At 39.2% G+C, this 25,056-nt stretch overlaps 1 protein-coding gene across 2 annotated transcripts in view; it reads right to left on the bottom strand.

Moving 5' to 3' along the window:
- erc1b (ELKS/RAB6-interacting/CAST family member 1b) overlaps window positions 1-25,056 on the bottom strand; it is a 220,985-nt gene that overhangs the window by 191,959 nt on the left and 3,970 nt on the right. For both annotated transcript variants that reach the window (XM_053508595.1, XM_053508594.1), the window contains exon 2: window positions 17,693-18,564. In XM_053508595.1, the coding sequence (XP_053364570.1) occupies window positions 17,693-18,334 (642 nt within the window). In that variant the 5' untranslated portion in view covers window positions 18,335-18,564. The remainder of the gene's footprint in view (window positions 1-17,692; window positions 18,565-25,056) is intronic.

Consider the following 25,056-nt stretch of genomic DNA (forward strand, 5'->3'; position numbering starts at 1 on the left):
ATATTACTGGCGAGATAGATAGACAGATAGAGTTTCCTAATTTCACGATCCTGCACACGTCCTGAACCATGTTTTCAAAATCTAGGTACGTACTGACACAATGACATCCGCGGACTGTTAGAAGGTTTCAGGTTCAGAAAAATGAAAAGTAGTAATACTATTCCTATTTAACTCTGATTAGTGTGTTGTAAAAACGTGATTTTTATATCAGACTTGCGTATTGTCGCCGCCATGCTGCGTGCTACGAGCTGTCCCATTACACACCGAAACACTGGGGTGTCTCAATTAAAAAATCTAATAATTAATCAATCAATCAATCAATAAACAAACACTGATCATAACGTCATGTCATCAGTCCTGAAAAAGCTCCCCCTCGTTCAGGCTTCGTTTATTAGAGTGAGATCCGACACAAACACGTGAGTACGGCCCTCCTCCTCCTCCTCCCTCCTCTCCTGCACTGAGCAAACATTCAGTACAAGTGTGGGCACGCACCGCCCCGTCACACTCTCCTCAAAATATATTTCACACTCATTCTGCCCTCTCACTACTCCTCGCTCGGTTATGTCATCACACTCTCTCTCTCCGTTCCCGTACACACTTGCCTGTGTCTCGGTCCTTGCTCCGCCCCTCAGCAGTCTCTCCATCCATTCCTTCCTCCCCCCATCCCCCCCTCCGTTTCTCCTCAGGGCTCCAGAGGATGACATTTAACTAAAGAACAGACGGAGGCCCACCTGCCTTCCCCGAACTCTCCCGACACGCTGCTGGATGCTGATTCTCCCTCATTACTGCCAGATGACGCTGTGATCTCATAACAGAACTGGATCAGGGAAACGGTGGCAGGTTTAAAGGTGCGTCAACAGCGAAAGGTCAGTTTCCACACTTTTGATATTATCGTGAGGGTAATTCCTGAGGTTTAAAAACTCTGCGTCGATGACACAGCAGGATACGGAGTAAAAAGGTTTTATTTTTAGGCCACATACACACTTAAATAAACAGATATATACACACAAGTATACAGCCCCTAAGACATCACAATTCTTCATGATATGATGACCAAATGGGTGTGGTCTCTTCCGCCCACATCCCCAGCTGACAACGGCTCAGTCTATGGTTTGATGACGATGAGAAATCCTGTGCTGTTCCTAAAAAAAATCTGGTCCAACTGAGAGAATAACTTTTGCCAAAGCGGTGTGCAGAAGTCTTCCAGAGGTCAGTGGCACAGAATCGATGCCAAGCTCCTCTAGGAGTCTCATAAACACTAACACACTTTATGTTTCCCACCTGAACAGTTAAAAGGGAAAAAAAATAGATTTGCTAGTGCAGAGAATTTTTTCCCAAAGTTCACTTAAAGGTCACATATTACACCATCAATATTTAGCAATAGAACAGTTGAAATACAATTAAGAGGCTTGTTTACGGGTTATGAGCTAATAGGTGACCTAGCGCTAAGACAAGCAGGTGGCCACTGGTGGGTGAAGTTGAGTGTTATGCTGGGGGAGGGTCTCTTGCTATATGAGGTCACACTCACTAGGGGAAAAAAAAAAAAAGGATTTTCTTGCTTAAGCCCGCAATAGATAAATAGGACAAACAGCATGGATAATTTCTTCCTCATGCTTTTAATTGACTGGAAACCTATGTGAATGTTTACAAAAGACTAAGAAGTGAATCAAATATAATAGATTGGCTTTTAAAGTACACAACATGAAGACAATGAATTAGAGTCGTATTAGGTTATATACAGTATAAACACCATGTTAGCCTTTAAACTCTTTCTCACCTTGTTCTCATTCTCTTGCTCCTTCATTCTCTGAATTTCTCCTCTGTGGTTTTTTTTGTGGGCAGACAGGATTCTGCCAGGCCAGCGCCCACACATGAAATGTGTTCAAGGAATGGCAAAACCACAAGGCTGCTAAAGCAGAAGGCGAAAGACGAGCGCAGGAATTCACCGGAAATTTCCACCCGAGGCGCTCGTAGCTATGACGGGTAGCTAAAAAAACCTGGTCGAGGGCAGGAAAAGTGGGTGGTTGTGGAAGTGTTGTTGTAACAAACCTTGGATCTTTTATACTCTTGACCAGAGGCTTACACAACGTAACACCTCCATGTAGAGAAGAGCAGCTTCTGCCCTACGCCTCTCCCAAGAGTGCCTACGTCTCATGCTAACGTCTTAAACTGAATCGCTAACCACACCAAATTTCAGTCTCTCTCAGACAAAACACAGACGCTTCTGGATTTCAATTTGTGAATTTTTTTGTAACCAGAAGACCGGTACGCCATACGAGCGCGCCATCGGATCCTCTCGCCCTGGTGTCAGTTCCACAGAGCTGTACTGATATCATGAATAAATCATAACCAGATCGTTAATTATATTTATTTGAAAAGCTGCGTGAAAAATACACAGTGAAGAGAACCTGCGGCAGAAAAGGTGACTGTGTCAGGTTACAAAGCTCTCAGCCTCCAGCACTGGATTTCACTTACCTGACTTTATTCCCTTTAAAGCTAAAAACAAACAAAAAAAAAAACTATATCTCATTATCCCATGATAAAAAAAATTATAGTTACTGGGCCAAATAAAACTCAATATAAGCCGTTAAGTACAAAAAGAAGAATTCTAACTCTGAAGTTATCGAGTCAAAAAACTGAACATTTGAGCTCCAGTGCCACTGTTTGGGCACATCTCAGTGCCGTGGTGGTTGGAGGCACAGGGTACAACCTACTGACCAAATTTCATGTCTATAAGATTTACAGTTTGCTCTGCACAATGTGTTTCACCAGAGCAGGAGAAGAAGAAGAAGAAAAAAAAGGATTGTACAAAAGTTTCTGAAGATGTTCATTAATATTCGAACATCTTACATTTTATTAATTATTATAATAGTGTTTTTAAATACATTAAAATAAATGAAATAAAAACTAATTGTTAATATAATTGTTGATTATAAATTCATTATACATAATAATGATATTATTTTATTATTATTCAGGAATAAATTCCTGAAGTGACATGTATCTAATAAATATTTATAAAAATTGTAAGTTACCAATAACAATAATGTTTGTGTGCTGATAAGATCTACTGGATCTACTCTCATGAATATTTGCACACCCCCTGGACATTTCTATTTAAATTCGCACTTCATTTCCACATTAAAATGTCTATATTTGTACAGAATCATTTCTTCTCCATATTTGTACAGCTAGGTTTTCTTATATTTTTCTTATGTTTTATATTTTGTCTTCTATAGATAGAGTATACTTTTTTTTGTTTATAAGTTTTTTCCTTAATTTACTTTCTATTAATAATCTTTTATTTTTAATGTCACAAGCAGTTGTTTAAGAATTTCACTGCATATCATGCTGTGTATGACTTGTGTATGTGACAAATTAAATTAGAATTTGAATTTACTAATATCTTGAGGCTCTGTAGTACCTGTAGTCTGTAATAAAGTGTGAGCGATATGACTGTGGATGATATCACTCTCACTATACATGTATTATGATGTCACTGTACAATCATATCTCCCACCCATCATATAACGTATTGATTTCTGTTTATTATTGAGCAGATCGTCTATTTAACGTTGTTCCTGGCAGACCGCATCAGGTGGTTAGGTGTGGTTACAAGTCTGTTTATCCTCAAGTATCACACGAGGATGAGCACTGATGCGTCCTTAAATATCAAAATGGCACGAGGAGAGACTTTCACAATCGTGTCTGCGTTTTCCCCTGAGAGCTGGGGTCACCTTTCACTCGCTTTCTCATACCATGATGAGCTGCTGCCGCAAATCCACCCCAGACACGTTTGTGTGCAACATTTACTTGAAACTATTGCAAATCACTTGCATTTAGCGACGCCCACAAAAAAAACTCCATAAAAGGTCAAGCGCAGAGTGTACAGAACATGGAATGGGTGATGAAGGTAAAGTCTGAAAAACAAAACAGTTAAATAATTTGACTAATGTCTAAACCAATATCATCTTAAATAAAATATAATAATAAAATATTGATAAAGTGAGAGTAAAATCTTTTATGAGCTGAGATGTTTGTTTACGATTCTGCGTTTCTTTTCGCCATTAATGCACCACTGTTTATTTACTTAAAATTGATTAAATGATTTTGTTCTAGATTATCGCTTTGTGTTAACTTTTTTTAATTTATGATTTAAAGCTGAAATGAGTCAGCGTTCTTGTCCGAAAGTGCACACATGAACAAATTTCTTGTGTAAACACTTAAACCATTCACACAACTCTGAAATACGGTCCAGTGTGTGAAAGGTCTGTAAGACTAAAGTCTTTTGTTTTCCTACTCACACTACTTAACAAGCCAAGATTTTCAGTAACCCAAATCAATTCATTCCAGCTTTTAAACAAACAGTTTACACATCTCTCAACAAAACACAATCTCTGTGCATCAAAGTTATGCGTGTGCGGGAAATCGGATTTAGTGTTTATGTTGCCAAAGCATGAATCCAGAGAACGTGTCCGTCATCAAAACCTCACCCCAAAGTTAGAACTGCACAGACAGTCAATAGATTTTCAGATGATTTTAAAACGATTTAAAAGATAAATAAAACAGACACAACACCTTAAATCCTCTTCTAACGTTATACATTCCAACAAAAACAAAATGAGTTAAAAGTGCTAATTCAATCCGTAGTGAGATTTGATAAGTATCATAAATTCGCAAATATTCAATACAGTGAAACCTCAGATTGCGAGTAATACAATTTGCAAGTGTTACGCAAGACAAGCAAAGATTTTTAATAAATTTTGACTTAAAAACGAGCAAGTCTTGGTTCACGAGTACCAAGTATCATGTATCACACGTGCGCTTTTTGTTTTGATGCCGAGCGTCACGTGATCACAACTGAGCCAACGTTTTTTTCTTTCTCTTGCGCTGCGGAATTGTGGGTAATTGTCTCCTCTGCTGGGTCTTAGTGTTCGTCTCTTACTGGTATAATCAACATCTGTGCACGTGTGTACTGTGTACTATATATGCGTACACCGCGCATGTACTATTTCTGATAACACACGCGTGCACGCACATAAAGCAAAAAAAAGTCTCATTAGAAGGTTAAAAATCCATTTTCTCCCTCTTTGTCGCTATGTGTGCGCGCGTAATTTGACACCGTGCCGGGTCTCTCTCTCGCCTTTAGTGAGCGAGTGTGTGTGTATTGGATTGTGACCTCTGTTTTGTTGGGGATTTTTCCGAAATTAGAATTATTCACCATCAGTACAGCTTTACAGGACAGACATTTTCTATCATCATGCACCCGGACTGATTCATTGAAACCGGTAAGGCCGACTCATTTCTCCCGCAGACACTGCCCTCCCACACATTTATACATTCACTTACACACTGAACATGTTGTAAATAATTGTACATATTGGTATCTGGTGCACTGCAGTGTCTGTTTTTCTGTACAATACATGTGAGCTACTTCACGATTGAACTGCGGTCCGTTCGTATCTGCGGAAATTTGTTAGACATTCGAAATGTTCGTAAGTCTGGGACAACCTATATACTCCTTACACTGGCTCACTAGGTGACCACTAACTAGCAGTATCAGTCAAATCTGTCCTTTTTTTAAACAAAAATTAAGTTAACCCACATACCTCAGAAACAAATGTCTTTAACGTCGCTTAAAGTTTGCCAGTGACCTGAATGTACATCTAGAGGAGGTTCATTCCACCACCTACAAGCCAGAACAGAAAGCGATCTAGATGTACAGAATGTCTTCCTCCATCTTCGAGAGACTGCAGGATTATAGAGGGACAGCAACATTTTACCACTTCAAAAACCGAACAAAAATATTTTGGAGTCAGTGTGCCAACATAATGCATCACTGAATTGATTCCCCCCCCCCCCATCTCTATTGTCCTGCGTCCTCACTGAATATCTGTTGGACATCAAACACCATGCTAATTTCACTCAAGTCAATTTGTTGTGTAACTCTGATGCCGATCACAGCCTCTGTCCAACCGCAAACATACGTAATTAATTACACCGCGTAAGATGATCTGTGTTTTCCCACAGATTGTTTTTTTTTTTTTTTTTTTTAATAGATGGGAATCATGACACACACACAAACAGAGTCTCCAACAGCACATCAGACATGTACGTGGCTATTATCCTTCTGTTTAAGAAATATTAATTAAACGTTCAATCAGTCGATCCGTGTACTCTGGACACATGAATGACTCCACTGGGGATTAACAGATTATTAGCTACTGAGTGATCGTGCAGAAACACAGTACATTCCCGACTCCGTGGAAGCTGGAATAAGTTCAAACAGGATTCCACAGACATTCCAGGGATTGTTTAGGGCGGGGCTCAAAAGTGTCCAAGCAGAGAGCGTCTAAAAGCATTCCGAGACAATCGATCAACATTAAACCCCCAACCCTGGCAAGGCTTGACCAGCTAAACTATTACATTTACATGGACTTAAAGTTTTAAAATACGGTGTGCAATTTAACACAAAGTGATGACATTTGACAGTTTGACATTTCCGTGGCAAAGGAAAATGAACTAAAACGCAAAGAAAGAAGAAAAAAAAAAGAAAAATCACAGATTCAGGTCTGGCACAGTAACATTTCACTGGAGAGCGTTTAGCTTCGGTTACTGCACGCATTCTCGTGGCACTGCTCACACAGCCTTACGCAACATCACAACCAGAGCGGCATTAACTGAATTTATAAAGCGGCTGAGATCTTGTACTGATGACAGGGGAGACAGGCTGCTCCGGGATGTCTTCCCAAAGACTTTCAATGGCGTTAAAGTCAGAACTCTGTGGAGGCCTGGACATGTGTGTAAATGATTCCTCATGCTCCCAGAAGCACTACGTCACACTCCGAGTCCTGGAATACGGCCGTGACATCAGGACAGAAAAACTCCATAGACATGATAACCTTAAAGCTAGGGCTGAACAATTCCTCGAGTAATTCGATTACAACAAAATTATCAAGGCAAGAACTTGAAGCTTCTTTTAATTAATTTTAAAAGCTTGCATTATGTTTTTGCGCAATAATTTTTTTTAACGTGACACAGCGCGCTTCCTGATGCAAGCCGCCAGTAAACACCGACGAAGAAGAAGCACTTACGTCACCCAAAGAAGCAGAAGGAGACTCAAACAGTTAGCTGTATATTGATTTGAGGGAGCATTCTGTTGCGGGCTGCAAAATGGAAAAGGAGCGATAAAATTATCAGCGAACCAAGAGATAAAGAAACCAGCAAGAGAAAAATGACAGAAATTGACAGTAGAGGATTATTTTATGCCTGAGATGTAGATTTTTAAACTTTTAGTCCTGAAAGTTACGTTGCACAACTTAGTGTGTTTGTATTATTTATTTTAATGTGTGCCTTAAATTTTTTAAATTTGAAATACCTTTTAGTTTTTGCATCTGAGAAAAGGCTTTAAAATAAGAATGTATGGCACTGTAACGCACTTAATTCATCTCAGTCAACTTTAAGCTATTCCTTTTATTGTGAATAACGACAATGTTTATTTTTGATAAAATGCTGTATGCATTAAAAAAAAGTTGATTTTTCTAAAAAGAAGACTAATTAATCTTTGTTTCTCTTACATTGCTGTTTAATTAAGCAAAAGTACATTTTATCCGATTACTCGATTAATTAATCAACTCTGGAATCGGCTCAATCCGGACTAATCAGACCACATGACCCTGTTTCTGTTGCTCCGAAGTCCAATCTTTACACTCTTTAGCAAACCGAAGCTTTTTTTTTCCTGATAAGACTCACTAACACACCACAAGTGTGTGGAAATGCTCTTACTTTCACTATTAAATGTACCTTTGAAGTCTGTCGTTAAAGTGATCTCACTTTTTTTCTCATCACTTATCATACACAAAGTTGATGTTCCCAGTTTTAGCAATTTTAATGTTTTCTTGGTTTGATTCAGGCTAACAATTGTAAGCAACACAGAAGAAAAAAGGTAGCTTGACTGATTTTAATGAAGGACAATTCAGGGACCTCCAACAGGATTATCGTATATTTTTACAGATAAGAAAGATAGTTTGATGTGACTTTTAAAAAGCTTGTAGGTGTAAACATAGACCAAAAAAAATTTTTTAATTAATATTTTGGTACAGAAAAATGTTCTGATCAAGACTTTGAGACAAGGCTAGTTTCCTAGTGTTCATTATCATCATTATGATTATTATTTATCATGCTTGCCATTTTAATCATTCCCAAACAGATGAGTTCTTTCATAAAAATAATAGGAATTTCTACAAGGTAATGCCTTCACACACACACACACACAGTCTGGAGGACACAATCAAACAATCCATTTCTCCTCCTTTCTCTACTTTGGAACTTGTTCCCACACACTCCCGCCGACACACTCCTACCCACTGCCTGGCCTTTTTAATTAAAAACTAAGTGTGTCACGAACAGGCTTCTTTTTTTCCACTAGTAGACACCCTGAAAGTGGGCGGGACTCCTGCTGATTAAGAGGAAGCTTTAAGCCAATCACATCACAGGGGCTTAATCTTAATGCAGTTTGTCAGAGGGACCATCTGCATGAGCAGCAGGGATTTGAGACGTGAGAGGGGAAGTGGACAGACCTGTCCTGCTGGAGTTAAGCTCTTGTCAGGAAAACACCTCAGCAAAAACTACGCCATGCCACAGGAGCACGCTGTGCTTATACAGTGGGACAGAAAAGTATTTAGTCGGCCACCGATTGTGCAAGTTCTCCCACTTAAAAAGATAAGAGTGGCCTGTAATTTTCATCATAAGTATACCTCAACTATAAGAGACCAAATAAGGAAAAAAGTCCAGAAAATCACATTGTAGGATCTTTAATTAATTAATTGGTAAATTCCTCGGTAAAATAAGTGTTTGCTTACCTACAAACAAGCAAGACTTCTGTCTCTCACAGACCTTTAACTTCTTTTTTAAGAGGCTCCTCTGTCCTCCACTCGTTACCTGTATTAATGGTATCTGTTATCAGTACAAAAGACACCTGTCCACAACCTCAAACAGTCACACACCAAACTCCACTATGGCCAAGACCAAAGAGCTGTCAAAGGACACCAGAACAAAGCTGGGAAGACTGAATCTGCAATAGGTAAGCAGCTTGGTGTAAAGAAATCAATTGTGGGAGCAATTATTAGAAAATGGAAGACATACAAAGCCACTGATAATTTCTCTCGATCTGGGGCTCCATGCAAGATCTCACTCCATGGGGTCAAAAAGATCACAAAAACTGTGAGCAAAAATCCCAGAATCACACGGGGGGACCTAGTGAATGACCTGCAGAGAGCTGGGAGCAAAGTAACAAAGGCTACCCTCAGTAACACACTGCACCGCCAGGAACTCAAATCCTGCAGTGCCAGACGTGTCCCCCTGCTTAAGCCAGTACATGTCCAGGCCCGTCTGAAGTTTGTAGGAGAGCATTTGGATGATCCAGAAGTGGATTGAGAGAATGTCATATGGTCAGATGAAACCAAAATAGAACCTCATGTTTGGAGGAGAAAGAATGTTGAGTTGCATCCGAAGAACACCATACCTACTGTGAAGCATGGGGGTGGAAACATCATGCTTTGGGGCTGTTTTTCTGCAAAGAGACCAGGACGACTGATCCGTGTAAAGGAAAGATTGAATGGGGCCATGTATCGTGAGATTTTGAGTGAAAACCTTCTTCCATCAGTGAGGACATTGAAGCAATGATCCAAAACACACCACCTGGGCAACGAAGAAGTGGCTTCGTAAAAAGCATTTCATGGTCCTGGAGTGGCCTAGCCAGTCTCAAGATCTCAACCCCATAGAAAATCTTTGGAGGAAGTTGAAAGTCTGTGTTGCCCAGCAACAGTCCCAAAACATCAACAGGAATGGGACAAAATACCAGCAACAGTGTGTGAAAACCTTGTGAAGACTTACAGAAAACATTTGACCTCAGTCATTGCCAACAAAAGGTATATAACAAAGTACTGAGATGAAATTTTGTTATTGACCAAATATGTATTTTCCACCATAATTTGCAAATAAATTCTTTAAAAATCCCACAATGAGATTTTTTCTCTTTTTTTGTCTCCCATAGTTGAGGTATACCTATGATGAAAATTACAGGCCTCTCTCATCTTTTTAAGTGGAAGAACTTGCACAACTGGTGGCTGACTAAATACTTTTTTGCCCCACTGTACATATTACATAAATAAAAGGTTTCATAATTTGTGAATTAATAACACTGGGAGTTGTGCAGTTATTAGTTTTTTGTTTTACTTGCACAATATTAGAAAGAGAATTAATTCACACAAACATGAGCAATTTTAGCACAATCACAAATTGAAAGTAAAAAAAAAAAAAAGGCTTAACGTGTGTCTCCCCTAAAAATATTAACATTCACTACAACGTATCTGTACGAAACTGTCATGGAATCATTTATATAAATAAAAAAATTAGAGCTGAACACAATATAACACAGTACAGTTGAACCTAAGTTCTAAATAATACATTTCTACACATGCCCTTTAAAAACATGTTTTTAAAATCAGACGAATAAGATTCCAGACTCTAGGACCTCTACTCGAAAGTCTAAATCGAGCATTCGAGGTTGTTGAAACTGCAGTTATAAAAAGATAATCAGTGACAGGGTGGTGTGATGCAGCCTGACATAAAGCAGAGTAACCCTTACCACACTTTACCACACGGACATCAATTCTCTTCCTGTGAAAGCACATCCCGATCTTTTTATTTATTTATTTATATAATGATGACTAGAATCTAAAACTGATGAAATGTTAATCGATTAATCGCTAATTATGTTTTATCAGTTGAAGTTGAACAGTTCTAGGAACAAAATCCTTAAAAAGCTCGGTGAAAAATAGAGTAACATAAAAAAAACAGATGGCGATAAAAGTAGAATCCAGAAGTAGAGTCATCACCTGAATTACAAGTGCACCCCCTCTTGTGATTGACAAGTTAGATAGATAAGTGAGCTACTGAGAAGTATGATGCAAAACAAATTTCTGTTGCACCAGTCTGTTGCAAGTGGTGCAACAGAAACATCTTTTTTTTTTTTTTACTCTGTGGACAAATTAGTCTTGAAACCCACTCCTTACACCAGTCGCAAAACACCCAAGTGCGCTTATTAATTTCTAAACACGTGCATTAGAGGCTCTGCTCGCAATTCCTGAACACACACTTAAGACTTAGTATAAATAACTCTTTATTTAAAGTTAGTATGTATTGTTTAAATGCAGGAAAATGTTTTTTTAAGTATTAAAAGTCTTAAAATTGTAACGAAATCAAAATCAGTAAAAAAAAAATCATATCAAATTAGGAGTTTTATAAAATCATGGTAAACATGACTTGGTTAAATCTTTAACACTAACTGCACGGATTGGTGTGATCGCCTTTACCTTCTTTAGATCTGTCTTTATTTATGTGACTCTTAAGTCAGACACCAGACTGACTTAATTCACACTTCACACTTTATTTATGTGACTCTTAAGTCAGACACCAATCTGTTTTTTGAAACAGTTTCTCTCATCAGCGTTTCTTCTCATCTGTCTTGGCCACATTATGAATGGCGCCTGATGATGAAGATGATGATGATCAGGTCTGAATAAAAGAAAGATGTGCTACGTTTAAAAAAATTTAAAAAAAAAAAAAGAAAGAAGAAGCTGACATGAAACACTGAGCAGCTGACTCTGATTTCCTCCCTCTGTTTCCATCTTCTCCTGATTTAGGAGTAAATAACGGTGAGGGGAGGGAAGAGCTGAGGATTCTGTTCATTCCACACCTCTGCACCATGACCGCCGTGTATGTTAAAGGGTGTGTCTGCTAAAGAGCAGCACCTCCCAGCCCTGCAGTGAGTCAGGATAAAAAAAATATGACCGGGCGCCTCACTATCTCCTTCTCGCTCTGTATCCACCGCTCAGGGAGCGCGCAGGGCCAGGCCGAGGCAGAGAAGCAGGACTGAAACTCTTTAGGAGCATGGAGGAGAAAAAACACACACGTGCAGGACTAATGTTTGTGTTACCCTCATCCAACTGCACATTCACACCAAACCATGAGTAGGCAGTCAGTGTGAGGGCGGGCGAGAGACCGGAAGCGAGAGAGAGGGAGAAAGAGAGAAAGATGTAAAGATTAAAAAGAGACAAAGACTGATCGACAACCAGAGAGACAGAGAGAAAGTGTGTGTAAGTGAGTAAGGAAGATAAGAGAGAGAGAGAGAGAAAGTGCAAGACAAACAAGGAAGAGAGATGGATGGAAACTGGGACAGAGTGATTGAGACAAACAAACAGACAGACAGACAGGCCACAAGCAAAATAAAGACGGAGTGCGTGAAAGACAATTAGACAGATAAATCCAGACATAAAACAGACAATTAGATGAACAGAGACAGATAGAGAGGGAAAGTCAGTCAGACAGAAAAACATAAAAAAAAATGTGTGAAACAGACAGACAACTAAACATAAATAGGGACAAATGGACTTAACCAGACAAACAGACAAATAACTAGAAATGGAGAGAGAGACAGACAGGCAGATAGAGGTAAGGAGGGAGTGAATTAGTCAGATAGACAGTGAAACTGACAAAAGTAGTTAAATAGAGAGAACATTATACAGAGACGAATAGAGACGGAGACAGGAAGTAAAAAAGACTGACATACGGATGCATAGAGACAGAGTCTGAATCAGACAGACATATAGAGACAGATAGATAGTGAATCAGACAAACATAGTGACATAGACAAATAGAGAGTATAAATCAGAGACAGACAGACAGACAGACAGACGAATAGGAAGACATTCTATTGATCCCAAAGAAAATTACAGACGGACAGACAGATAAAGAGCCAGCAGATAGAGAGAGAAAGTAAATCAGACAGATAGATATTTTATTAATCCTGAGGGAAATTACAGAACAGATAGAAAGTAAATCAGACAGACAGAAAAAGAGACAGACAAATAGAGACCGACAGACAGACAGTCAGACGGACAGACAGACCCCAGCTGCGCTGATATCACAGCTGTGGGATGTGACTGATATAAATGTGTGTGTTCTTATAATGAGATTATTAAATCAGATTTTCTGCAGGTTGTCCTCGTGAATCCTCCATCAGATTCATCAGCACATCTGTTTACACTCAGAGAGACAGACAGAAACAGAGAGAGACAAGTAAAAAGAGAAAGAGGAGGAAGCTGCAGTCCAGGGCTCAGAACAGAAGCTCAGTCTGGTGTAAAGTTTCACAAAGCAGAGAGTTAAAAAAAAAAACAACACAGAGGAAATTACACTGCTTTTGGGACCATAAGGAGGAGCTAAACACTTTGTGTGGTGGGATGCAGAAGGCATCAATCACTGAGAACACACACACACACACCGAAACCTGGTACACCCGAGTACTTTTTTTTACATATCACCAACGAGACAGGAAAACAGAAACAAGCCACAAACACCAGGAACTACCAGGTGTGTGTGTGTGTGTGTGTTACAGTCATGAGAGTTGTTTTCTCCCTGGGCAGCAACCCAACCCTGTAACAGCCAGCCTAGTCACGGAGGACACGGGCCCTGGCACTGAGCGACTGATCCACACACACACACACACACACACTTTTGCTGGTTCTATTGGCTCCACTGGTACAACTGTACTGCAGTAATAATCAGTCCTTATTCACAACACATAAGAGCCGATCATAAACTCAATCATTACTCACATCATCTTTACCATCACAGGGCTGCTGATTTTTTTTTTCTTCCCTAAATCATTCAATCGGATTGATCAGATGGTGTTGATTAATATTCTTTAGCAAACTGCCCTGACAGTAGTGTAACAGCGCTGTAATTCAGCCTCATCTTACTGCACTTTGTCACATACATTTAAAACATGTTCACCTTCAAATCGTGAAGGTTTCTGTGAGGAGATGTTTATTACACGTTTCTGGAAGGAATCTCCAGTGTCACTGTTAATCAAAAGATATATATATATATATATATATATATATATAGAGAGAGAGAGAGAGAGAGAGAGAGAAGATAACAGGAAGTAACATATTTCATGTACTTATTAAATCTTTTTTAAGTATATATATATATATATATACACACACACACACGTCAAACATTAATAATTTAAGAATAGTAATGACATATTTCTGTGATATAAGAGAAGTATAATAAAAGACATGTGCTGTTCTGGGAAAAATAATGACCTTCAGGCCTTTAAAAGTGACTCATCCTGTCAGTGACTACTTTCCTGTAACTGCAGCCCAAGTGCATTTTATTCCAACCTTGTTTCTGTAAGCATCACAATTTTATAAGTATCCCAACTCTCGACGGTTAAAGAGTTTGTAGAAAAAGGTAAAAGATTAAAGCTAAAAGCAAGCTAATGAGCTTTAATGTAAATCAGTGATATTATAATTATTATTTCAGTATTACATGTCTGTCTGTCTGTCTGTCTGTCAGAAATCTCTGTTTAACTTTTGTTTGTTTGTGTTTCGAGAAGATTCCGTCGCTTTGTAGATGCATTACTGTTGTTTTTATGTCTTCTGCATTTAAAACCATCACGTTGATTGGCTCTGTTGAGTGATGCCTATAGCCACGCCCACCTCGAAAGGAAAAAAGCACTTAAAAACAAAAAAAAAAAAGCACTGGCTGGTGTGACGTCATCTGGCACAGACCCTGCCAATGTGTGAATAGTTTAAAGTGCACCACCTGTAGGATTGTACAGGAACTGCAACATATTACAACCTCAAATTTAAACATTTTATTTATTTATTTATTTATTTATTTATTTAGGCCACTAGCAACCCTGAATACAGAAGAAGCACGTGAGACAGAATCAGTAGAATACTAATACTCAGGTAATCCCTTTACAAAAAATTTTGCCATTACTTCACCAGAACTACATAAGTTATCTTAAAAAAATAAATAAATGAATTAACTTCCTGATACGCGGACACTACTGTTCTTCTCACCATTTCATTCGATTATCACCTGACAAGTTTAACTATGAACTTAATCAACGTCTCTAAATAGGAAATTCTTTGACGAGGGAAACAAACTCAACAGACCTGAAATCTGGGACAAATGTCATGTCCCCATATGAGGACTTTCACGTCTTAAAAGGATAATCGAAGAAAAAATAAATAAATAAACGTTACAGGAGGCTTCTGGGATTTTCTGAGACACGAAGCAGCTGGATTCTGGTCCAACACTAACACACTCTCCTTACTGTGCTGCTAGCATGAACATAGTTTCCATTGCATAACTTTCACTGTACTTCTTAACGAATACATAAAAGAAAAAAGAAAAAAAGGCTTCTAGTAATATGGGTTGAGAGAAAAAAAGAAGGAGGGAAAAAACTGAATACAAGCTTTACATTTCAGGTAACTATTTTCTTCAACAAATAAACCAAGTCTCCATAGAAACACGTGAACTCCCCAAGGAAGAAGAGCACTAGGTTAAAATAAAACTCAATTAATATGTGTACCACAGCTCTGCTTGATTGTGATTGGCCAGAAGATGTTGATTGATTTCCTGTACCAGCGGCTCTAAGGATCAGAGGTTGTGTGTAAATTAATGAGCTCAATCAGATGTATTCTAGCTTCTGTACCACAGGAAGGGTGTGTAATTAAAACAGTAGTTTTCTGTAAGGATGTTAATAATTAAGTGTTAATCAATTAACCGCTCAACATAATCGATTAAAATGTTATATTGACCAATAACGTTGGTTTTGCATGTAGTGGTAACCTTGACGACCCAGTTGCACGCTGCTGTTATGGGAAAATAATCAATCAACACGTGGTGATGCTTGATGGACGATCCAGGTGTTGATTATTTTCCTGCATCAGCACACCCTGAAGTGTTTAACTACTCATAAAACATTTGAAGAATAAAGGAATAGTGCTTTTTGTACTGATGTGAAAGAGGAAGAGATTGAGATAACTAAGACTTGATGATAGAAAACACAAACTTGTTTATTTTATTGATTTTGCGCTTACTTAGATTTTTTTTTATCATCTGTCTGTTATTGAGGGAAAGCTTTTCATCCTGCTATGCCTACCGATCTGCACTAAACATTTGTCAGTTGACTATCTGGGCTCAGCCGTGTCGTCTGTAATTCGACCCTGAGTAATGGCGTGTTTGCTCTGGCGGTGGCAGGAGCTATAATAAATAAAACATCCTGATGTGATGACATGGTAATAGATTAAATCCAGTACTTAAAGCTCAGAATACGAACACGAGCCATTTCTTCATTCCAAACTCCAACTCGATTGACAATTTAACATATTTGTGATTTGGTTCCTTTGCGTTGATGCATTTCCTTTTAAACAGGAAGTCAAAGGAAGTGTTTGAATCTAAACAAGCCTGAAAGCCTTTGCGGGAGGCATCGTTTCTTTCTATCGTCTGTCCACTAACACACGACAATGTCCTAAAACAGGTGTACTGAATTTAAAGTAAAGAAGGTTCGGTTCAAAAATTTTCTTTGAGACGAGGTCCGAATTTCATGTTTGTGTTAGGATTCTATACATTAAGTCATTGTAAGTCCATATAAAAATAAGCTTCCCGACTTACGAACAATTTCCACAGATACAAACAGACCACATTTATAGATGCAAACTAATCGCGAAAGAACCTCACATGTATATTATAAAATATTTACAATTATATACAATATTTTCAGCGTGTAAGTGAAGGTATAAAAAGTCTGGTGTGTTCAATGATAGAAAATGTCTGTCCTGATGGTGAATAATTATTCTAAGTTTCATGTGAACAGTTTGAACTTTGATGGATGTGTATTTTTTCCTATACATGTAGGAAATATATACTACAGTCTGTAATCATCCTCTAGGGAATCTTCATTTGCACGCTGCTGGGCTATAAACGAATGTGAAAGGAATCTGGCTGCTGTGTCATACCGGACTCTCAGTTCTGGTATTTTAGGCTGTTTTCAGTTTAGTGCACCGGTATTGTTTCACCTAAAGCAATTGACCTTTAAAGTCTATTTGATTTTGACCAGTAAGAACACAAGCATTCCGAGTCCGCTTAAAGAGATGGTCTCGAGAACAATACAGCATACTCGGGCATGGATCGAATCAGATATGGAGGCCTAAAAAAGGATATCACCAGTCATGAAATCACAAAATCTTAGTGCTCAAATATATCGCGACACACCTCAAGGGAAAAAAACAAACAACGCTAGATTACTGGTATATTATTCTTATGTATCGGAAAAGCATCAGTGTTTGGATAGAACCGCCACCCGGTTCGCCCTCTTGGACGATGCAACGCTGTGTGACGTAGGGTCGTCTCCAACAGATATCCGACACGTCTGAGTGGTAGACGAAATGATATTACTGACTCATGCTGACGGAATCGCTCTCCGATGGTGAACAGGAATGTGTTCTCAATCAGGCGAGCAACATTCCAGCATTACACAGTCCCAAGTTGGTAAAAACACTTTTCTGAAAAGTGCCCGTTACTATACCAACCAAGTCACACAGATTCCACAGTCGTTCAAACAAATAAACTCCAAATAAACATACTTCCTTAGCCAAGGGACAGAAAAGAAAACAGCGCAAGAGAAGATGTGCACCTCACAGACGATCCTTGTGATGAAAACACAATGAAGAAAGAAATATACACCACCCAAGTCTTAATTTTAAAGACCTACTGTCTTAAAAACTACTTCCTGACCCTTAAGAAGACCTGAGGTATTCATGAACCTTACCTGCGTCTCATCCTGCATCACGCGGTACTGCTCCTTCCACACGGCTATCTTTGAGACCTCGTCCTTGCGCAGGGCGCGCTCTTTCTTCAGCTCTGGGCTCCAGAACGTCTTGATGGAGTTCATGGACGAGCTGAGCTTGCTCTCCTTGACGTCCACCTCCTTGCGCAGGAGCTCGTTCTCGCGCAAAACCTCTTTCAGCTGCGCTTGCAGGTCCATGATAGTGTTGTCGCGGGCCTGGCGCAGCGAGTGCGGCACGGTGGACGCCATGGCTGCAGGCACGTGGTGATCCCCGAAGGCGATGGAGTCGCTGGCGATGTTGGGGCTGCTGCCCATCACCGTGGCACGCGTGCCGTAGGGCAGCCGGGTGCCCGAGCGGCCCAGGGTCATGGTGCTCTTCGGCATGTCCGAGATCGAGATGGAGGAAGGCGCGGTCGCGTCGTTGTCACTCAGGTACGTGGGGCCGGAGGTGGCGTAGGCAGCGTTGAGAGACTGGATGTTCTCCATGGAGAGCGTTTTACCACCGCTGCCTCCCGTGCTGTTGTTGCGCCGGTGGCCCAAGCGAGGGGAGCGGGGCAGGCGCGGGGAGCGTCCGGGGCTCTGATTGCCCTCCGGTTTACCCACCGAGCGGGCGCTACCGTACATCGTGGCTCGGCTTCGAGTAAGGACGAGAAACCTGTGTAAATATCGCAGACGGCTGGCTCGGGTGGATCCTGCTCAGACCTGGCAGCTTCGCTTAACTCCACAACAGGAACAAATGCCTCATGTTTGAAATGTCTGAGTGAGTGGATATGACGACGCGGCTCTGCCTCGGCTCTGCACTCCACAGAGTCTGTTAACTGGCACTTTCACCCGGGATTATATAACACGGTGACCTGAAACAGAGAAGAGCTAAGAGTCAGACAGGAACGCTCATAAAGATGAAAGAAACAAACACCTGAATAAGCGAAGATACAGAGAAGAACAGATAATATATTTTAGGTTCATGTCAATCCAAAACTCATTACAGGGTACAGAATTAGGATTTAGCAGTATACAGCTCTAAAAACACACACACACACTCTCACAGACATCCTGTTCATACGAGCAGTGCTACTATAAGTCCTGTCATCTTTTCTTTTTTTTTTTTTTTCCTGGCTGGAGTCTGCCTGCCTGGCACTTTCTCTCCCCTAGGGATGACATAATAAGCTAATGAACAGCTCTGGCATAATCAGCCTTCCTTCTCTGGTCGTTCAACGTGGGTCGCTCGTACGCCAGGGTGCGTTTACTTCAGCTTTGCCCGTTAAACCTTTCACGCTCTCTATGGATCTTTATCTCTCTGGTTTCTCCCCTTCGATTTCTTTAGCCCCTTCCAACCTGATCGCAATGGCGGTGGAGTTTTTAGTTAGATTAGGAGTTTAAATCTGTGAGAAGAATCTTTATTACGTGGACACGCTGTCAGTTACCACGACCATGAGAATCTGTTCGGATTTGGAGAGAATATGACTAATAGCCTGGGCGACAGTTGTTCTGCAGCTCTGGGTTCAATCACACACAGACATTGTATTAGAAGTCCACTATATATATATATATATATATATATATATATATATATATATATATATATATATATAAAAAGAAAACATTTCGCTATTGATTTTTCTGGAGGGAAAAAGAAAATGGACTTTTATTCCCAGTATTACCAGCACAAGCTTAAGGCATATTACCAATGATTCATCTGATACAAACCTCTCGATTCAATACACCATTAAAGCTTTAAACATCACATCCAACTCTGCACATAGAAGGTTATTCGTTATAAAGGTTACTCTATATATTACTTGTAGCCGAGATATGGTGCGAGATATAGATTTCCTCTGTGTCTCTCAGGTGCAGGAACATAAGGGAATGTAGTCTACTGTGATGTTTAAGAGGAGAGCCTTAAACTGAGTTTCTATAAATGTAAGGTTCTGCTGCTGGGTGTCGGAATCAAGAAGAAGTGTTCATAAAGTCCATCGATTTACTGTAGGAAACTTTCCAAGCTAAAATAAAAAACTGCTGTAGTTACAGGAAAGTATTGCTGTCCGTGCTTGTAGCGTTTTTTTTTCCCCCTCAATCTCAGCTGAGTAGCTAATTAGGATATGAACACACTTAGGGGAAACATTAGTCATGGGAATTTGGAACGGTTGAGTTGAGTACATTAAAGAAATGGAGAAAGGGGTTAGGGAGAAAGTACTGGACGGGTTTCCTTGTAACTAGTAAAGAGAATTTAAACTGAAAGGAGGATGAGAGATCAAGACCGGAAAGGTGACTGTGATGCAACATATAACACTGTGGATGCCAACTGTAAACAAGAAACCGAGAAAAAAGATTATTATTTAAAGTGTGGATGCTAAGAATTTAAGGGGGTTTTCACATTAGGTACACGGGATCATTTGCAAGAACATGTTTTCATTAGTGAGAACGCAAGTCCACTGGAAAAGGTGGCCTGGAGAACGATACGGTGTACTTAGGCTCGGATCGTACCTGAGGAAGGAAGGAGATCGCTGTCCAAAATCAAAAAATTATTTGAAGGGAAGGGGGAAGCAGCTGTTCCTGGGGAACAGTACAAATCAATCGTGTCTAGTGTGAAAACAAGGCTAGTTAACCACACCATTACTGATTATGAACCTCCATCCATCCATCCATCCGTCTTACACTCCAAGGACATTTATTTTCACACTCGGTCCAAGCGCTCGAGTCGAGGCTTGTTCGCTTTCAAACAAACCATATAAGGATTGACAAGTACACTGCCTGGTGGTGGCTGCAATATTATTTACAACAACAGAAGTAACTAACATTTACTAATGAATTATGGAAGCTGACTTGTGGTCTTGCCAGCATTACTTAACATCTGCGCTATCAGACGACTTCCATTTGCATCAAAGGAGCGTTTTGTTTGTGTTGAAGCATGACGAGCCAGTGGTTCAGCAAGCGGCCTATTGTTTCACGTGTGCATTTCGGCTGAAAACCTTCATTGTGCTGATGCTGCGTGTCACTGCTTCTGAGCACATCATGTGACCGCATATGAGCAAAAAATAATAATACTATTCATACTTTTATAACTAAGAATAGTATGTATTGTTCTGTTTGTATAACTGTGCCTGAGGAAATGATTCGCTGTTCGGTAGGTGGGAGTAGAGTTTTCCAGCTTTTAATTTATTTATTTATTTTTACAGGGGGATGTGATGTACAGAGGCAGCGGGAAGACAACTTTCCTCGTGGTCTCCAACAGATGGCAAAGTCTGAGTCTGTGCGCTTACCTTACTTCACCTTCTGCAAACAAGTTTTTGTAAGGCCCACAAACCCATCAATAGGAAAAGCCGTACACTTGCTGATTTGTGTAAATGATCACTCGGCTGATCGCGTGGCAGAAGAGCAACACTTGAAATTATCCAGACACGGGGCCAAGAACATCAGAACTTTCGACATACTGTGCGTTTGGAAATGCCTTTCTTCTCAGCGCGGTTGTAAGGAGTGGTTACTGGTTATTTGATCGCCAACAGCCTTTCCTTTCAGCCTCACGCGAGCCTGCTGTACAGGTGTTCCTAATAAAGTGGCCAGTGACAGTACAACTATTTTCCCCATTAGAGCCTGCTGTCTATGTGTTCTTAATAAAGCGACCACTGAAAGTACGACTATTCAAAGAGATGTTACTGTAAGAAACATTAATGCTTAGAAATGAAACACATTAAGACAATACTTATGATTTGGAGACTGAAACAGATGCTGTTACAGGAAATTCAAACCTTCCGACCAATCAGAACTCAACAATGCTGTGGATAAATCATGACTTAATGAAGTTTGAACTACAAAAGAAAGCATAATATTTAAAAAAAAGGAACTCATTCACTTACTTGCATCTTTTATCCTGTATATTCGGTATAAAACTCTAATGCATACACGCCAAGTACGGCGAATTGCTGTTTTAATAAAAAATATTTCACCAGCGCGTCTTCGTACCTACACCGTATAGTCAAATTTGACCCGCGCAGAAAACCTAAGCAACCCGGACTCATCTCTCTCTGTCTCTCTCTCTCGTCAGGTTATAAATGTAAGCTCAGTGCAGCAGCAGTCAGCATGTTGACATACGGCTATGTCTCAGTCGTGGGCAAACAAACACCAAGCAGCAGCCGTCATCCACACACAGATCTCGGTGAGAGCCTGGAGCTCGTCTCCTTTCATTTCGGGCTTCTCCCACTTTAACTCTCAGCATACGGATAAATATTGTGACACTAAGCAGTAATTTAGGTGTTTGCTCTTGCTTTTGCTCATGAATAAAAACGGCGATAAGCATGACGATAGCTTGTTTGTAAGTGACCAAATACTTATTTTACCAAGGGACTTACCAATTAGTTCGTTAAATATACTACAGTGTGATTTTTTTGGATTTTTTTTTCCTATTTTGTCTCTCATAGTTGAGGTATACCCATGATGAAAATAACAGGCCTCTCTCATCTTTTTCATTGGGAGAACTTGCACAATTCGTGGCTGACTAAATACTTTTTTGCCCCACTGTAAATAAAAAACGATGCGAATAAATAACTGCACAAAGTGTCAGTAAAACTGTATTCATAAAAAGAAATTATGAATAAATACACACTTCCTGCAGTCAAATTGATTCAGTCACATCGGTGCTCTCGTCTGCCTAAACAAATCCCACTAAAAAAATAAACTTTACCTGACACGAGCCTAATGCTCTCCTTCTCAAAAGTTTCGCTCAGGTACCACTACAGATTTGTTAAAGGTTCAATTTTTAACTGGATCGTACGTAAGTGATGTCACCGCACGACAACAACAACGTTCCTCACGCTTTTATAACAATCTTTATCTACCTCACACGTACTGTGTGTGTAATCACCATAGATGAGAATCCTGACTCACCCCCTAAAACACATTTATAATGGCCATCTGAGGGCTGATGTCAATAAGCACTGGGTATTGTTCTCTTAAATCACACTGATGTATAAAACCAACCTTATCTTCTTAATACTGGGGTGTCTGTGATTAGCATGATAACCTCATGGCTAAACTCAACCTTTTAGAGACAGCACAGCTGTTTTACAGAGAAGAACTTGTTTATCCATCACCATCACCACTGCTCTGGATTGCATAAGCGACTAGATACTTTTGCTCTGTTATTGCGCCACTTTTCTAAAGTTGAACAAAACTCCCTATAAACACATTTGGTAAGACTCATGTCTATAGTACTGACCTACTGTACTATAAAGTAACTCAAAATAAAAAATAAGTATTCCTTTCAGTTCATGTTAAGTTAAACATGCGAGTACACAAATTCCATATTCGATTTAATTCAAACTCGAAACTGGGAATTATTCAGCACGGTCGAGCTATAAAAGTGGAAAATACTGATCCCTTCCTTATGTGAAAGTGTGTGTTCTGTTAGTGACCAGCTAGGTAGCTAACTTCAGTGATCATCAGTAAAGCTGTGAGATTTAATCCAATCTTTTCTTGATCGTTTTTAATTCAGAATCGATTCACTCTTCTTAAACTATTTATTTATTCAGTATTTCGTTTTTGATTCAAAATTGACTTACATTCTTTATTATTTTTTTATTCAGAATAAACTTATTTTAATTATTTATCTATTAATTGAGTTTAGTTTTTGATTTTGAATTGACTCCCTTTTTATTTATTAAATATTTAGTGTTAAATTTTGAATGGATTTATGCTTTTTAAATTATTTATTTATTATTTAATTTATTATTCAGAAATGATTTATGCTATTTAAATTATTTAAGATTTATTCATGAATTATTTCGTTTTTTAATTCAGAACTAATTTAGACTTTTTAAATTATTTATCAAAGATTTTTTTATTCAGAATTGATTAATCCTTTTTAAATTGGTGGTTTTGAATACTTTAAACCTTACAAAAAATTGTTGCTTTATGGACAGACATAAAGCAACATTAGTGTTTACTATTGAATGAACCCGACAGTCTTCCTGAGATCCTCGGCTCTAATCATCAGTCTATGGAGTGTTTTCTTTCTCTCAGAGAATCAAGCTATACTGCGTTTTAGATTTAAATGTTTTTAGATTAATGTGCTTTCTGTGCAGCACTTTCCAAGGTGACGGGTGTTTACATTGAGGTTTTGTTGTTTTTTTTAAATCAGAAGTTGGAATTTTTTTTTGTACTGCTCCATTGAGATTTTGAATTTCTTCTACTTTAAGAAAGTAATGAACATTCAGGAAGACATTTCTTTTACAGAAAACACTTATTTTTAAAAATTTAGCTTTACTCGAATTCTCGCTTGTCGGCTGAATTGACAGGTTAATGCAATCGCACACGCTGGCCAACGGCAACTTACTGGATCTGACCTTATCTCGGAGCAATTATCTAAAACAACACATTATCTAAATACCCGTACCTCCAGGACTCCGGGTCAACCGATCGATAATCATAACCGATCTATACCTGCTGGGAGAATGGATGATCTTTTCTGCAGACCCGAGAGGTCCTGCTCCCTGACTGTGCTTGCTCTAATTAGGTCACTATTATCAGTGATTGGCTGTGCACACACACACACACACACACACACACACACACACACACACACACTCCCACTCTTTCCAAAGGAGTGTCAAGAGTGGGGAAAAAAACAGCAAGAAGGTCACCAGATCCTAATACATACTTTAAATCAGGAAGAGCAGAATTTTAGCTAACAAAATTATATGGAAAATATGGGACCTTTACATGATTGGCAACATTCTTACCTTTGTCATAGTATTCCTAGAAAGCATTTTACTAATAAAACACTTCAGACCATTAAAATACAAGAACTTGCTCAATGATCCACCACTTCTGTATCTGGAGAATCTCACACTTCTAATCATAAAAGGGAAAGTCGAGTAATGGTATACAGCTTTAAATGTCTTATGACAAAGAGACTTCCACCGATATGCTGGAGACAGAGACATAGATCTACAAGAGGAAAAACAAAAAAACTGACTGGGAAATGATGTGTCTACAAGCACAGAACCAATCAATTAATATGGGAATAAAATTACTACAATACAAACGTCTAATGAGTCTAAATGAATCGCTGGTCCCCTGGCATTACACATATAAGTATTAAATGTTTAGTAGAGAATGGTACTCGCCTTTACGGTGTATGGGATCATCCAAAAATAAAAATAATACACATAAACACATTGTTATTGTGCTTATTGGGTTACAACCTAATCAGTGTGACTGGGAAGTTTTTAAATATCCGATATTTTACTTTATATATAGACACTTGCATTAAAGCTGTATTGACAACCAGCACAACCTCAAGTGTGATATTGCTTATTTAACCAGTGATGTTCCTACGTTTTTGCAATCAA

The sequence above is a fragment of the Clarias gariepinus genome, chromosome 12 (genome assembly GCF_024256425.1).
Source record: "Clarias gariepinus isolate MV-2021 ecotype Netherlands chromosome 12, CGAR_prim_01v2, whole genome shotgun sequence".
Taxonomy (NCBI): Eukaryota; Metazoa; Chordata; class Actinopteri; order Siluriformes; family Clariidae; genus Clarias; species Clarias gariepinus.